Source organism: Sciurus carolinensis, chromosome 3 (genome assembly GCF_902686445.1).
Source record: "Sciurus carolinensis chromosome 3, mSciCar1.2, whole genome shotgun sequence".
NCBI lineage: Eukaryota > Metazoa > Chordata > Mammalia > Rodentia > Sciuridae > Sciurus > Sciurus carolinensis.
In genome coordinates, this window is record NC_062215.1 from 148,531,916 (window position 1) to 148,546,306 (window position 14,391).

General features: G+C 40.8%; 1 protein-coding gene and 1 pseudogene across 4 annotated transcripts in view; both read left to right on the forward strand.

Moving 5' to 3' along the window:
* The first annotated feature begins 1,097 nt into the window (after positions 1–1,097).
* On the forward strand, positions 1,098–1,637 carry LOC124980709 (60S ribosomal protein L11-like; annotated as a pseudogene).
* Positions 1,638–6,841: 5,204 nt separating this feature from the next.
* The window catches only part of Casp8 (caspase 8), a 39,857-nt gene continuing 32,307 nt past the window's right edge, over positions 6,842–14,391 (forward strand). The window contains exons 1-2 of one of the 4 annotated variants that reach the window (XM_047545994.1): positions 6,842–7,223; positions 11,292–11,393. In XM_047545994.1, coding sequence (XP_047401950.1) covers positions 7,199–7,223; positions 11,292–11,393 — 127 coding nt within the window. In that variant the 5' untranslated portion in view covers positions 6,842–7,198. Of the gene's footprint in view, positions 7,224–11,291; positions 11,399–14,391 lie in introns of those variants that run through there. The other 3 variants (XM_047545995.1, XM_047545996.1, XM_047545997.1) reach the window with 3 other exon arrangements.

Here is a 14,391-nt window from a genome sequence, read left to right on the forward strand (position 1 = left end):
CTTTATTGAAGCAATCCTTTGCTACCCATATTTGTTCTCTTACATCATCCTTTACTTCACAGATCAATTTATGTACTTTCTGAATTCCTTCTCTGACATTTCTTCCACTAGTGTGGATAGATTCTGTTATTGGAGTATCTTGTTTTGCTTGGGGTGATTTGTTTCCTTACTTTTTCATGTTGTTTGTGTGTTTACCCATCTAACAGTATGGATTTCAGGCAGTAGAATTTCTACCCTGTGGACTTATAGTGTACCTGAAAGTTTCCAGTACCTCACTGATTAGGGGGAGACAAATAACAACAACCAATGCAAACAATGTACAACTTTAAACCAAATAGTTCCTACTATGATGTCTATAATGTTAATTATCACAATAAACAGAAATGATGTGATCAGTTATTGCCTATAACATAAACAGCAAGTTTGCAAAAGAGTTTACTCTAATGGTGGATAGGGAGAGAACAGAAATGATATAGGATGTGATGATTATGAGGGAGAAGAATAGAAGACAGAAGTAAAAGATTAAAGGAAGAGTGAAAGAAAACAACAGAGACTGTTAGTAGAAGAAGAGAGAGATCAGGGAAACAGGTTAAAATATATATATATATATATATAGCAGAAATTTTAAAAAATTAGAATAAAAAATAAAATAATACAAAACAAAACTAAAATATACTAAGCAAATATCCTAGTTCACAAAAAACTAATCCATGTAAAATAACTGCCTTCAAAAATATTAGAGATGGACTGCTGGCTCTGGAGGTGAACTTGTCTTCCCAGAAACCCAGGGAGAGACTAGAACGTCCTCCCAGGGAGCCCCTCCGTCTGTTTTCCTGCCAACTGTTTTCCTCTCCCTCCACTGCGGAGCTGACCCAGTCGCAAAGAAGACCAGCTGGGGGAAGGGAGTGGATGATTCACATCCTGAGCAGCCCCCGCCACGGGTAGAGAGAAGAACCACACTAACACTGTGGTCATCAGACACGTGGACTCAGGTTTCAAAGCCCTTAGGTGAGTGTTCACCCATGAAAGGATGAGAGGAAAAGCAGCGTCTTAGTACTGTTATGAAAATAATTTTGATCTTCGAGAGCTGCCTTTCTAAGGATCAAGGCGAAAAGGAGAACCCCATGCGGGAACTTCATCCGCAAGCTCTGCCTCAACATCTGTGTGGGGGAGAGTGGAGACAGACTGACCCGGGTCGCCAAGGTGTTGGAGCAGCTCACAGGCCAGACTCCTGTGTTTTCCAAAGCTAGATACACCGTCAGATCCTTTGGTATCAGGAGAAATGAAAAGATTGCTGTTCACTGCACAGTTCGGGGCCAAGGCAGAAGAAATTCTGGAGAAAGGTCTAAAGGTGTGGGAGTATGAATTAAGGAAAAATAACTTTTCGGATACTGGCAACTTTGGTTTTGGGATCCAGGAACACATCGATCTGGGCATCAAATATGATCCAAGCATTGGTATCTATGGTCTGGATTTCTATGTGGTGCTGGGTAGGCCAGGGTTCAGTCGCAGACAAGAAGCGCAGGACAGGCTGCATTGGGGCCAAACACAGAATCAGCAAAGAGGAGGCCATGCACTGGTTCCAGCAGAAGTATGATGGGATCATTCTTCCTGGCAAATAAATTCCCGTTTCTATCCAAAAAAAGAAAAAAAAAAAAAAAAAATTAGAGATGAGAAGATTAAAAAAAATGGAACTACAAATGTCCATGTAATATTAAGGTCACAATTAAACAGTGAAAAAGAATTAAAAAAAAAAAACTTGAAAAGTTAAAGAATTCTTTCTGTTGGAGTTCAAACTATTCTCAGCAGTTTTAGGCGCAGTCTTCTGGAGTGTGATGCTCCACCCTCTGGATTGCTAGCGTGAGAGTTCCTGGAAGCAGGGTTTAGGCTTAGGTGAGCTCCAAGCTCTTTGTTGAATGCTATCTGGTGTGGAGATTTTAAATCAGCCACCTCCAGTGCCCAGTACTTGCTGGTCCACGCTGGAAGATTTTATCCCAGGGATCTCCCCTGGGTTTCACTTTTGTGGTCCCCTATGGACTGCAGACCCCAGTTTTCTGGTCTTGGGTTCAGTCTCCAAACAATTTCTCCCACCCACCACCAGATATATCTCTCCCAACTGGTCCTGGAGTGTGATAGGTGGAGCTGGTGGGTTTCCATGACCATTTTTCCCATGTGGAAAACCTCTCTCCATGTTTTATTTTCTTTTGGTCATTCAAGTACTCTTTCTGTTGTGCAGCGTGCATTTACCGGGCCTGTATTTTGGACCAAACTCAGGTTTGCCAGGAGTCAGTCCCTCAGTTGCCACCCCCAACCATTTTGGCAGCTGCAAAATGGTTCCTTTGTCCTCTACATGCCACCCGGGAAGATGGCGACTTCTTTCCCCACACGGATATCATACAGCAAGTCTTTCATGTTTGTTGGGCAATCTCCTTGGTCTCTAAATGCTCTGTACCCAGACACACCTCAGGCCTCCCTAGAAGTGCAGTTTCCTTTCCTTTCCTTATCCCTCTATTATGTTCATGGAGGGACCTCTCTGGCTGGAGCTTCTGGCCTGGCTGCGGCAGTGGCTGTGCCTCTGGGGATTTTTCCTTATTTGATCATATCCAGCCTCCTATGTCTCTCGCCTGATTTGAATGTTCAGTTTTAGGTTCCAGTAAAGTTCCCCCTGCCCTTTTTTGTTGTTGTTGTTGACCCACCTTGCAGAGAAGCTGCATGTCTGCTTTCTTGGTTTCATGTAATGGAGTAGCCAGGAACATGACTGCCTCTATTCCACCATCTTGGATCTTTCTCAAGCTGTAACAATCTTGAGGAAAAAGAATAAAGCTAGAGAGGTATTACACACCCTATTTTTTTTTTTTTTTTTTTTTTGGTGGTGGTGCTCGGGCTTGAACCCAGGGCCTTGTGCGTGCTAGTCAAGCAGTCTACCAACTGAACTATATCCCCAGCCCCCACACACCCTGATTTTAAAGTATATTACAAGGGCAGTGATATGGCTCCATGTTAGGGCACTTGCTTAGTATGTACAAGGCCCTTGGTTCAGTCCTCAGCATCATCAAAAAAAAAAAAAAAAAAAAAAAGTATATCACACTTCCATGTTCATAGAAGTACTATTTACAGTAGCCAAAATGTGCAAGCAACATAAATTTCCACCAAGAGATGAATGGATAAAGAAATGAAATACTATTTAACCTTAAAAAGGAAGGACATTGTGTCATATGTGACAACAAGGATGAACCTTGAGGTCATTCTGCTAAGTGAAATGTGCCAGTCACAGAAAGACACACTGCATGATTCCACTTATATGTGGTATTTAAAATAGCCAAACTTACACAAGAATGGGGAGTCTGGGAAATGGGTAGTTACTAATCAAAAAGTCATCATGTTTCTGTTATGGTAAGTATGTTCTAGAGATTTTCTGTACAACATTGTACAGAATAGTTCACAATACTGTATTGTACATTGAAAAAATGTATTAAAGGGGTAGATCTCATTTAAGTGTTCTTACCACAATAAAATAAAATCGATAAAATGATGAAAAAGAATTCACATACATAAAAAGATCAATATTGCATTTCCATTCAATAAGTAATGAATAGAAATTTATGATCAATTTGCACACAGGACATTTTCTGTATTGAGGTAGATGCAAGACAGAAAAAAATTTTCCTAACTCATTTTTTAAAATCTTAATTGACTTTGTTTGCAATTCTACAATCAGGCAGCAGTCTAAACTAAAAGTGGTTCAGAATGCTCTATTCTTCCACATGGACTCGTTATATTTATGGCTAGATCCTAACTTAGTTTGCAAGGTGCACATAGCCCTGAATCCACAAGCACAATATAAGTAATTCCCTTTTAAGACACTGTGCTAGAAAAATCCTATAATCATCTCCACAGAACCTGGAATTTTTTTGAATAATTTAATGCCTCTTATACATATTTTTTTTTTCAAGACTGGAGATTGAACTCAGGAGCACTATACCATGAATAAAATCATTACTCCTTTTTATTTTTTATTTTGAGACATGGTCTCATTAAGTTGCCATTAAGTGGCCATGAACTTGTGATCTTCTTGCCTCAGTCTCCCAAGTATATGGAATCACAGGTGTGTGGCACTGTGCTTGATTCCTTCTGTATTTTTATAAAAAGCTAAAAAGTTAAGAGGATGGAAAAATCCCCAATTTGATAACAATCACCACATTCTACAAAGTGTTGGAGTTAGAGGACTCGACACGTTCATTGAACACTCAAAAGCTGTTGCCAACTTGAGGAGAGCAGAAGTTTCCTGATTGCATCTCCCTTCAGATGTTGCCACCACTGACCCTGCCAGAGTCTTTGTGGGGAGGATGGTTTTCCCTTGGGAGGCCTGCCAGGTAAAGCCTTTGTAATTGCCTATGGGCAGACCAGAAAAATTCCCACATAGGATTTTGTCCTGAAACCAGACTCCTCAACTTCATCTTTTGATTTTTTGAAACTCAGAAGAGGAACATAGATTATTCTATCATGGATCCAAATAAGTTGATCTTTAAGAGACAATGTGATGAATCAGATTATTAGTCTGAGGTCACAGCAGACTAGGGTCATGATCAAGATCACTCTAAGCAGTATGGTAAGGCCTCTCTGGAAGATACAGCATAACCCTGAGCCCCAACCATGGGCATAACCCTGAGCCCCAACCATGGTCAAGCCAAGAAAAGGTAATGCATCATGTCTACTTTAGAGACAGAATTTTTCCCAAGCCTATCAAATGCTTTTACTTTGCCAGACTCATTGATCCAGGTATAAAATAAGTCATTGCCAATCACATAATCCTCTCCTTGGCTAGCAGGAAGTTGAAGGCTATGCATTTATCTAATACTATTTGGGCCAAGGAATTTGAGGTTCTGTCATGCCTTCAAAGCTAAAGTTGTGCTATTAACAACCTCAGTGAGGGTCAAAGACAGATTGTGCACAGCACTTTCTGATTAAATGATTTCAACAGTGATAACAACTGCTTACAAGCACATGTTTGTATGAGCAGCATTGGCAATATCACCTGGCATTCAAACTGAGAACAAGGGTCTGCCCTGTTTGGGGTTCCCCATCTGTTTTCGTCAGTTTCTTCATTGCTTGACCAAAAGACCTGACAAGAACAATTTTCAGGAGGAAAAGTTTATTTTGGGGCTCACAGTTTCAGAGGTCTCAGTCCATAGGTGGTTGAATCAATTCTTTGGGGTCCAAGGCAAGGCAGAACATCATGGTAGAAAGGTGTGGCAGAAGAAAGTATGGTCACCAAGAAGCAGAGACAGAGAGAAACTAAGCTTAGCTCAAAAAATATGCACCCCAAAGGCATGTCACCAATAACCCACCTCCTCGAGCAACCCCTACCTGCCTACAGTCATCACTCAGTTAATCCCTACCAAGGGATTGTTAATCCCTACCAAGGGATTAACCCACTGATTGGGTTAAGGAACTCATAATCCAACCATTTCACCTCTAAACCGTCTTGTCTTGTCTCACACATGAATTTTTGAGGGACACCTCACATCTAAACCATTACACTATCTTACTTGGTATGGTGTCATATGCTCAATGAATTGAGAATATTTAGATTCTTGGAAATCTCCTACTAATGCCTATATGTGTATCTTCATTGGTAGGTAAAAGGTAGGTGTCAGCATGACTTTTGTAAAAGAAATACTCAAATAGTGCTGAAAGTATAAATGTAATTATTTACCACAGAATCAATCAGTCAGAAGTCCCTCCTAGTGGCAAAGTGTGTGAGCAGAAGTCAGAAATTCATGTAAGATGGGATCATGTGTAGGAGAAAAGAAGCCTCTAGTGCTGAGGCCAAGACAGCCCCAATGGTGTATCTCACACCCCTTTTCCCAGATGTTCCACTTGACCACAACTTGCATTGAAACAAGATGATACCTACGAAGGTACTTAATGAATTTGGCAACTTGGAAGTCTGTGGGAGAGAGAGAAGGAAGGTTAGGTCTCCACCTCTTCCACCCCTGTACACCAGCTCATGGATCCTAAGGAGCTCAAGTCCTATCAGATAGTGGGAAAAACCTTTTCTTGGGATGGAGTTTCAATTCATGTGACTGAGCCTCAGTCTTGTCATCTATAACATGGGAGATGATCCCTTGCACTGCTGTGAGAATTAGTCACAGTTCACGAAAGGGATGCAATATACAGTTGTGGCACTAGTGATGCTACTTTGTTTATGAAAATGTACACAATGTGAAGGTGAAAGGGCAGAAAACCCTTTTAGAAATTCAAACAGGAAAAAGGTTAAGAGTGGCAAAGAGATGGCGTGGGGCTCAGGCGTGGGGCCACAGCACATTCCCAAGGCTTATATTCCACATTTACCACAGCAATGATGTGGGCTACAACCCCTGAGAACTTCTGAGAACATGGCCAGGGACTCAAGTATTGTTGTCTCTGCTGGATCTAGGCCAGAACCCCTTCTCCTTTTTGTGTGTATACAATCTCCCCACATTTCAGCTACAGATCAGCTATGATCCTTTAAGAAGAGTCCTTGACATATGATTTTGGGGAGGGGGTTGGTCGATGATTCCAGGCTGAGATTTGGACTAGTGCACAGGGAAAATCCCCTACACCCACGAGTTTTGAGCAAAGAACAGCACAAAACTCACCACACCCAGGGTTATTTGTACTAAACTGAGTCATTGCAAATGCTTTCCAACAAAGCGTGTCCGGCTCTCTTGTTGGCAGTTGGTGCATTGGATTAGCTGTCATTTCCCTCTGGAGAGGCTGGGAATCAGCACCGGTTCCTTTAAATATTGTTTCCTGTGGGAGCCAGTCATCTCTGTCCTCCCTGTTTGGGGTGTGAAGTTTACTCTAGTCCTTTTGACTGAGAACTTTTCTTTCTCTCTTGCTGAAGACCAGAGTCTGCCCTGCGGTTGGAAGGAAATGTTTTCTTTCACAATGTTTGCTTTATCTCTGGTAATATTTTAAAAGTTCTGCATCAAATTCACTAGTAAATTCTGAACGGGAGAACAGAGAAACAGGAAGAGGCGAGCTGAAGAAGGCAGACAAGCCGGTAGAGTGATCGAAAGTAAAAAAAAAAAAGCTCCTTCCTGGAGTCCCCAACCCCGCTCCGGTCTTTTGTTCCGGGATTTTCTCCCCTGTGGACAAGTCTTGGATATTGGAGCACTTGGAATTAGGCAGTTTGGGGGACGGGGAGACAGGGATGGTCCCGGGAAAGGTTGGAGCAGGTGAGTGCCTGGTGCAGACGTGGCTTCTTCTACTGGAAACTGGGGCGGGGTGGGGACCCACGCTGCTCATTTCTGCCCTCTTTCACTTGAGAGGCAGCTCTGTCCTGCCTAGCTGGGGACATACTTTCTACCGGGTCCACATCTCTGTGCTTCCTCTCTGAATCACAGTCGCTGCCCTGCAACTCTTTCTGTCTGTGGAAGCCTGGGTTCCTCTGCTGCACTTCCGTCCCGCAACCTCCCCACGCCTCTGCCCAGGCACTGTCTCTGAACCACTTTGGAGATTGCAGAAAACTTTATTGATCGGCTCCTGTTTGTTTTGTTTGGCTCCGAGTTAATCATTCTGTGGGATCATGATGCCTGGTGTCCTCATCCCTGACACTCATGTGGGCCTCCTTCCCCCCCACCCTCTTGGTCTTCTAGAACAGCTCTCTAATGCTCTTGACATGCGTCCCTGAATTCGTCTATATCAAAGTAGGTTTTGTTTTGGGCGAGTATGCTATTTTTTAAACTATGTGGTCTCAGGCAAGTAATTTCTCTGTATTTTTGTTTTTTCATCATTAAATTGAATTAAATAATACATCCCAAGAGCATTGTTAAGATGAAGGAGATAAAACCTGTCAACCACTAACAGTGACAGGCACTACTAGGTACCCAGTAAGTGTTCACAATTATCATCACGTATTAATATTAGTCCTATTGTACTTTGCTTATTTCATTTCTTACTTCTTCTTCTTTTTTTTTTTTAAAGAGCACTCTGCTCTTCAAGTTCTATCGACTTGGCCAGGTACCAATTTCAAACCAGTGCTTGGTGTTACATGACACAGTCTTTTCATTTCTTTAAAATTTATTTTTAATGGATTCATAATATTTGGACACCTTTCAGTTGTATGGTTTGATAATCAGATGCATGTATACAATGCATAATGATCAAATTCACATTTCTGGCTCTCACAAATTCTGAGGACAATATAAGAACTCAGTTGGTTCGTGGCAGAAGGGTTGCTGGTGGAGATATGGATGCCGATCAGACCAAGACCCACATTTACTTCCACGGCCCCACCTGCCCACCAATCCCTGACCTGATCCAATTTGAAAACCTTTGCCGACCAATAGGGACAAATGAGTACCTCCTTGATTTATTTTGCATTTTGCAGGCTGCCGATGTGTTTGAGCATGCCTTCCTACACTTTCGCTATTTGAGTGTCCCGGGCAGGGAACTCCACGTTCATACCTGTTATCCCCCTACAGAGTTTTTTTGTTGTTGTTGATTTGTAGGCAGTTTCTGTATGTTCCGGGTTTCTCCCCCATGTCCCACAGACATGAAAGCTGTGGTTGCTTCCCCAGAAAGCCAAGACCTAGTGCACAAAGTTGTCACAAAGCAGTGGGACAAAGCTGGAGTGGAGGCTGTGTCAGATGCTGGGAAGCCTTAGGAAGTCTGAGAACACTTCCTGGGGTGGATTTGGTCATTAGGATTTTTTGTTGTTGTTGTTGTTGTTGTTTTTGGTTTTATTTTATTTTATTTTTTTTCTTTTTTTTATTTATTTTTTTACATTTACATAGGGTAATGATGTTTCTTTTTTTTCCCTTCCCCCCCACCCCTCCCACCCTTTTCCCTTTATACAGTCCTTCTTTCCTTCATTCTTACCGCTCTCCTTAGCCTAACTCTAAACCTAACCCTAAACCTAATGCTAACCCCTCCCACCCCCATTATATGTCCTCATCCGCTTATCAGCGAGATCATTCGTCCTTTAGTTTTTTGAGATTGGCTTATCTCACTTAGCATGATATTCTCCAATTTCGACCATTTGCCTACAAATGCCATAATTTTATCATTCTTCATTGCGGAGTAATATTCCATTGTATAAATATGCCACAGTTTCTTTATCCATTCATCAACTGAAGGGCATCTAGGTTGGTTCCACAATCTGGCTATGGTGAATTGAGCAGCAATGAACATTGATGTGGCTGTATCTCTGTAGTATGCTGATTTTAAGTCCTTTGGGTATAGACCAAGGAGTGGGATGGCTGGGTCAAATGGTGTTTCCATTCCAAGCTTTCTGAGGAATCTCCACACTGCTTTCCAGAGTGGCTGCACTAATTTGCAACCCCACCAGCAATGTATGAGTGTTCCTTTTTCACCACATCCTCGCCAACACCTATTGTTACTTGTGTTCTTGATAATCGCCATTCTAATTGGGGGTGAGATGAAATCTTAGGGTAGTTTGATTTGCATTTCCCTTATTACTAGGGATGTTGAACATTTTTTCATATATCTGTTGATTACTTGTACATCTTCTTCTGTGAAGTGTCTGTTCATTTCCTTAGCCCATTTGTTGATTGGATTATTTGTATTCTTCGTGTAGAGTTTTTTGAGTTCTTTATAGATTCTGGAAATTAGCGCTCTATCTGAGGTATGGTTGGCAAAAATATTCTCCCACTCTGTAGGCTCTCTCTTCACATTTCTGATAGTTTCCTTTGCTGAGAGAAAGCTTTTTAGTTTGAATCTATCCCAGTTGTTGATTCTTGCTTTTATTTCTTGTGCTATGGGAGTCCTGTTAAGGAAGTCTGATCCTAAGCCAACAAGTTGAAGATTTGTACCTACTTTTTCTTCTATAAGATGCAGGGTCTCTGGTCTGATTCCGAGGTCCTTGATCCATTTTGAGTTGAGTTTTGTGTAGGGTGAGAGATAGGGGTTTAATTTCATTCTATTGCATATGGTTTTCCAGTTTTCCCAGCACCATTTGTTGAAGAGGCTATCTTTTCTCCATTGCATATTTTTGGAACCTTTGTCTAGTATGAGAAAATTGTATTTATTTGGGTTTGTGTCCGTGTCCTCTATTCTGTACCATTGATCTACCTGTCTATTTTGGTACCAATACCATGCCGTTTTTGTTACTATTGCTTTGTAGTAGAGTTGAAGATCTGGTATTGCAATACCCCCTGCTTCGCTCTTGCTACTGAGGATTGCTTTAGCTATTCTAGGTTTTTTATTCTTCCAGATGAATTTCATAATTGCTTGCTCTATTTCTGCAAGGTACATCATTGGGATTTTAATTGGAATTGCATTGAATCTGTATAGCGCTTTAGGTAGTATAGCCATTTTGACGATATTAATTCTGCCTATCCAGGAACATGGGAGATCTTTCCATCTTCTAAGGTTTTCTTGAATTTCTTTCTTTAGTGTTCTGTAGTTCTCATTGTAGAGGTCTTTTGGTCATTAGGATTTTATTCTGTTGCTGTGTTCCTGCTCAGGCATCCCTGGGAAGAAACAAGTGTCAGCTATAGAGCACCCACATCATGAGGCCACCTTCACCTGGCCCTCCTGGGTGAAGAGCCACTTTCAGACACCTTATTCAATCCTCTTGGCTCTAAGTGGGGTCCCTGTCCTCTGAGGGCATCCAGAAAGGTCAGTTACAAAGAAGAAAGATGCTTAATTTTTCTTTTTCTACTTTTAACATCAGAAAACATTTTAACTCACTCAGCCTGAAGTCAGGGGATTGTGTGTGTTTTGTACACCTGTTGTATTCCCAGGACCCAGCTCAGTGAGGGTCCCAGGGTTTGCCTCTTTGGAAAGATGGCTAGAGGAAGGCCTTTGATTTTGGAGGTAGTGGGACCACAGAGAGCATCCTTGGGTAAACAAGGAGCGTTAGCTGTGGGAGGCAACAAACTCCCAGAGAGCCTTGAAGAGGTCCCTGCAGTGTCCAGGTTTCTAGGTCTCTCAGGTAGGTGTCGATATTTAGTGAATGAAAAAAATTAAAGTCATAATGGTTAACAGAAAAATCTTTAAGGTTCTGCAATTTGAAGAGAAAGTGTTCTTGGTTATCATCTGGTCTAAATGGTTCATGTGGAATGAGGGAATGGGGTCAGGAAGTTAATTGACCCATCCAAGTCACAGCCAGACCAAAATCAGGTGTCCAGGATTCCTGCCTAGCTGTGCTTCATACTCCCCAGCTTATTCTTTTCAGCTGGAGAAGTAGACGGTGCCACTCAAGCTGCTCAGAGGCCAGCCCTCTTCGTATAGCGTTTGTGACTCAGCAAGCAGGAAGTAAAAAGAACTCTGCCCTCCAGGTCTTCATTCGCCTTTGGCTGTCATCTTAGGTGCACAGATAGTCCGACAAGAGACCTGCGAGGAAGGCGCTGCTGTTGTGAGGAACCCAGGATTTGCATCTGGTAAGGTCAGCTGGGCTTTTATGAGGAAGGTCTTTCATTCTAGAACTTTCTGGGCTGCCGAATGTGGGCTGCGGAGGCCATGTGGCCATGGAGGTGTTCCCTGTATTGAGTGTTGATGGGGAGCCATGAGAGTTGGCTGTGGGAGTTAGGACTCTGGGAGCCTTGCTGAGGCCCCACACAGTGTCCAGATCCCAAGGCCCTGCCAGCTTAGGTTGGTGCAGTCCTGGGGGTTTCTGAAAAGTTCCAAGTAGAACTGTCTGTACAAAGGCCTCATCTCAGCCAAACTTGTCGAAGAAAAGAAACCAACACTGAAATTTAAATCTCAATTGATTTGATTGCTACAGTTCCCCACCCACCACCACACACACACCCACACACACACATACACACACACACACTTAGCAGTTCAATCTTTTTTTTTAAGAAATTAACAAGAAACAGAACAGTTCAGAGAACGATATAACAGGAAGTATAGATTTAAAATAGCAAATGTGTACTTTTGTGGAGTTAAGCATTTTACAGGTGAAGTTATGAATTGCATTCAACTTACAAATGACAGGGTTAGTTATAGATTTTGTTGAGGGTTGACTGCTTCTACTGGTTCATTAATATTCTAGCCTCAGGGCCCTGCTGTGGGTAGTGTTTGTGTGCAGAGCGATGTTTGTTAGGTTCTGGGGAGCCTATAGTCTGGGGGGCCACCCTGAACTGGAAACAGCGGCAATAGTATCCCTTGGGTTTGGCCCTGAGAAGGTCTTGCAGGGACTCTCAAGCTTTGAATGGCATGCAGACTTTTGTCATGTGAGTTTTGTCCCCTGCCCCTGCACTTTGAGGTAGTTGTCCAAATCACTGAGGAGCTGGATGCTGCACAGTTATTCAATGAGATTAATCATGGTAGGTAAGGTGGTGGTAGAGTCGACTCTGGAATGAGAGGCTGACGTTTGATTTAGCCTCTCACCCTGGCTTGTTAGGCTCAGACCTGCTCTCTGCTATAATGCATCTGTTAAATTCCCCTATTTTTTTCAGGTTTGGTTATTTTGGACTTTAAGATTTTTTTGTTTCATTTGTAATTTTAGCCATTAAAATATTATGATTATTAGCCTTTCTTCATTAAATTCTCTCACAGCCTTTCAACTGTAACAAGAATAAAATATGAACCTTTAGAGCATCTGCTACTGAAAATTTTGAGACTTCAAACAATTTTTAAAAAATTTATTCTTTTTTTTTTTTTTTTTTCCGGTGCTGGGGATTGAACCCAGGGCCTTGTGTTTGCGAGGCAAGCACTTAAAATTTCTTCTTCTTCCCCTCTTTTTTTTGTTCTAAATAGTTATACATGACAGTAGAATGTATTTTGACATATCATACATACTTGGAGTATAACTACTATTCTTGTGGTTGTACATGATGTGGAGTTACACTGGTTGTGTATTCATATATGAACATAGGAAAGTGATGTCTGATTCATTCTACTGTCTTTCCTATTTCAATTCCCCCCTCTCTTCCCTTCATTCCCCTTTGTCTAATCCAATGAACTTTTGTTTTTCCCTTCACTCCCTTATTGTGTGTTAGCATCTACATATCAGAAAGAACATTCAGCCTTTGGTTTTTTGGGATTGGCTTATTTCACTTAGCATGATAATCTTCAGTTCTCTCCATTTATTGACAAATGCCATAATTCACTCTTCTTTATGGATGAGTAATCTTCCATCATGTGTATGTACCACATTTTCTTTATCCATTGAATGAGATTTTAAATCTTAGCCTAGTTCTGTCTTACTAGTTGATTTCTAAGTTGTGCTTTAGTAAAATGGTAAAATGAGGACAATGATATCAGTTTCTTCCAAGGCTTGTAGTAAAATGAGACAAGAAAAATATTTTAAAATTTATATGGAAAAGTAGATTATAAACATTTATATATCATACACATTTATTTATATCTAAATTTGGGGGGCATAAATATATAAAATATTAAATGTACTTACATATTATAGAATCCAAATATTTATATGGATTTATTATTTAATACATACGTGAATTATGTGGCAAAATATTTAAATTTTATGTTTTATATATATACATTTTTTATAAATATATATATTCCACCCACACACACATTTATGTGTGTATGTGTGTATGTGAATAAATTTGGGGAAAAAATATCAAGTGTGGTCACACAATTACTTCTAAATGACAAAATTTTAAGTGATTTTTATTTTCTTCTCATACTATCCTGCACTTTCTCTGTGAAACAAATTTTGCTTTCATTTGGGGAATAGGAAGATACAACAACAAATGTTATTAAAAAAAAATTAGCCTAACAAATTTTGCAGCCCATGAGTCTGCACAGTGAAGCTGGGTCTCATACAACTAGATCCACGATGTCCTTGTTCTTGCAGAGCTGGGTGTCCTTGCGTGTGCCTGATTCTCACAGTGTTATTAATCCTATGCAAAGTGATTGTTTCCTGAATGCTATAACTAGAGAGATATGCAACCTAAACAAAAGACGAAAACCCAAAAAAGACCAAATGTCATATCCCATGTGTGTCCTGGAAAACCAGATGCTTTTCTGGGCCAGGAAAGAATCCTCGTAGGCATTTTACCTCCTAAGTGTCCTTTAAGATTTGATGGAAAATCCACTTCAGAAGTATCACCATATTATTGCAAAGATAATGAAATGAGTGAGCTTAGATGACCACAGGAGACAAGTATATTCAAACTCATGTTGCTCCAGCCTCAGAACATTTTTTTTTCTTATAATATTACTTTCAGGAAATTATTCTAAGAAAATAATTAGAGATGTATTCAGAGATATGCACTTTAAGATCATTCTCAATGTGAAAAGAGACTGGATATGTACATCATGGTCCATCCATATAGTAAATGCTTTACGAATTTGAAATTCATGCGGTAGAAGAAAAAAATAAAGATATCAAGATGTACCTGCAAAATTATTAGTAACAAAACCCACTTATACTGCAGAAATATTATGTGTTCAAATATA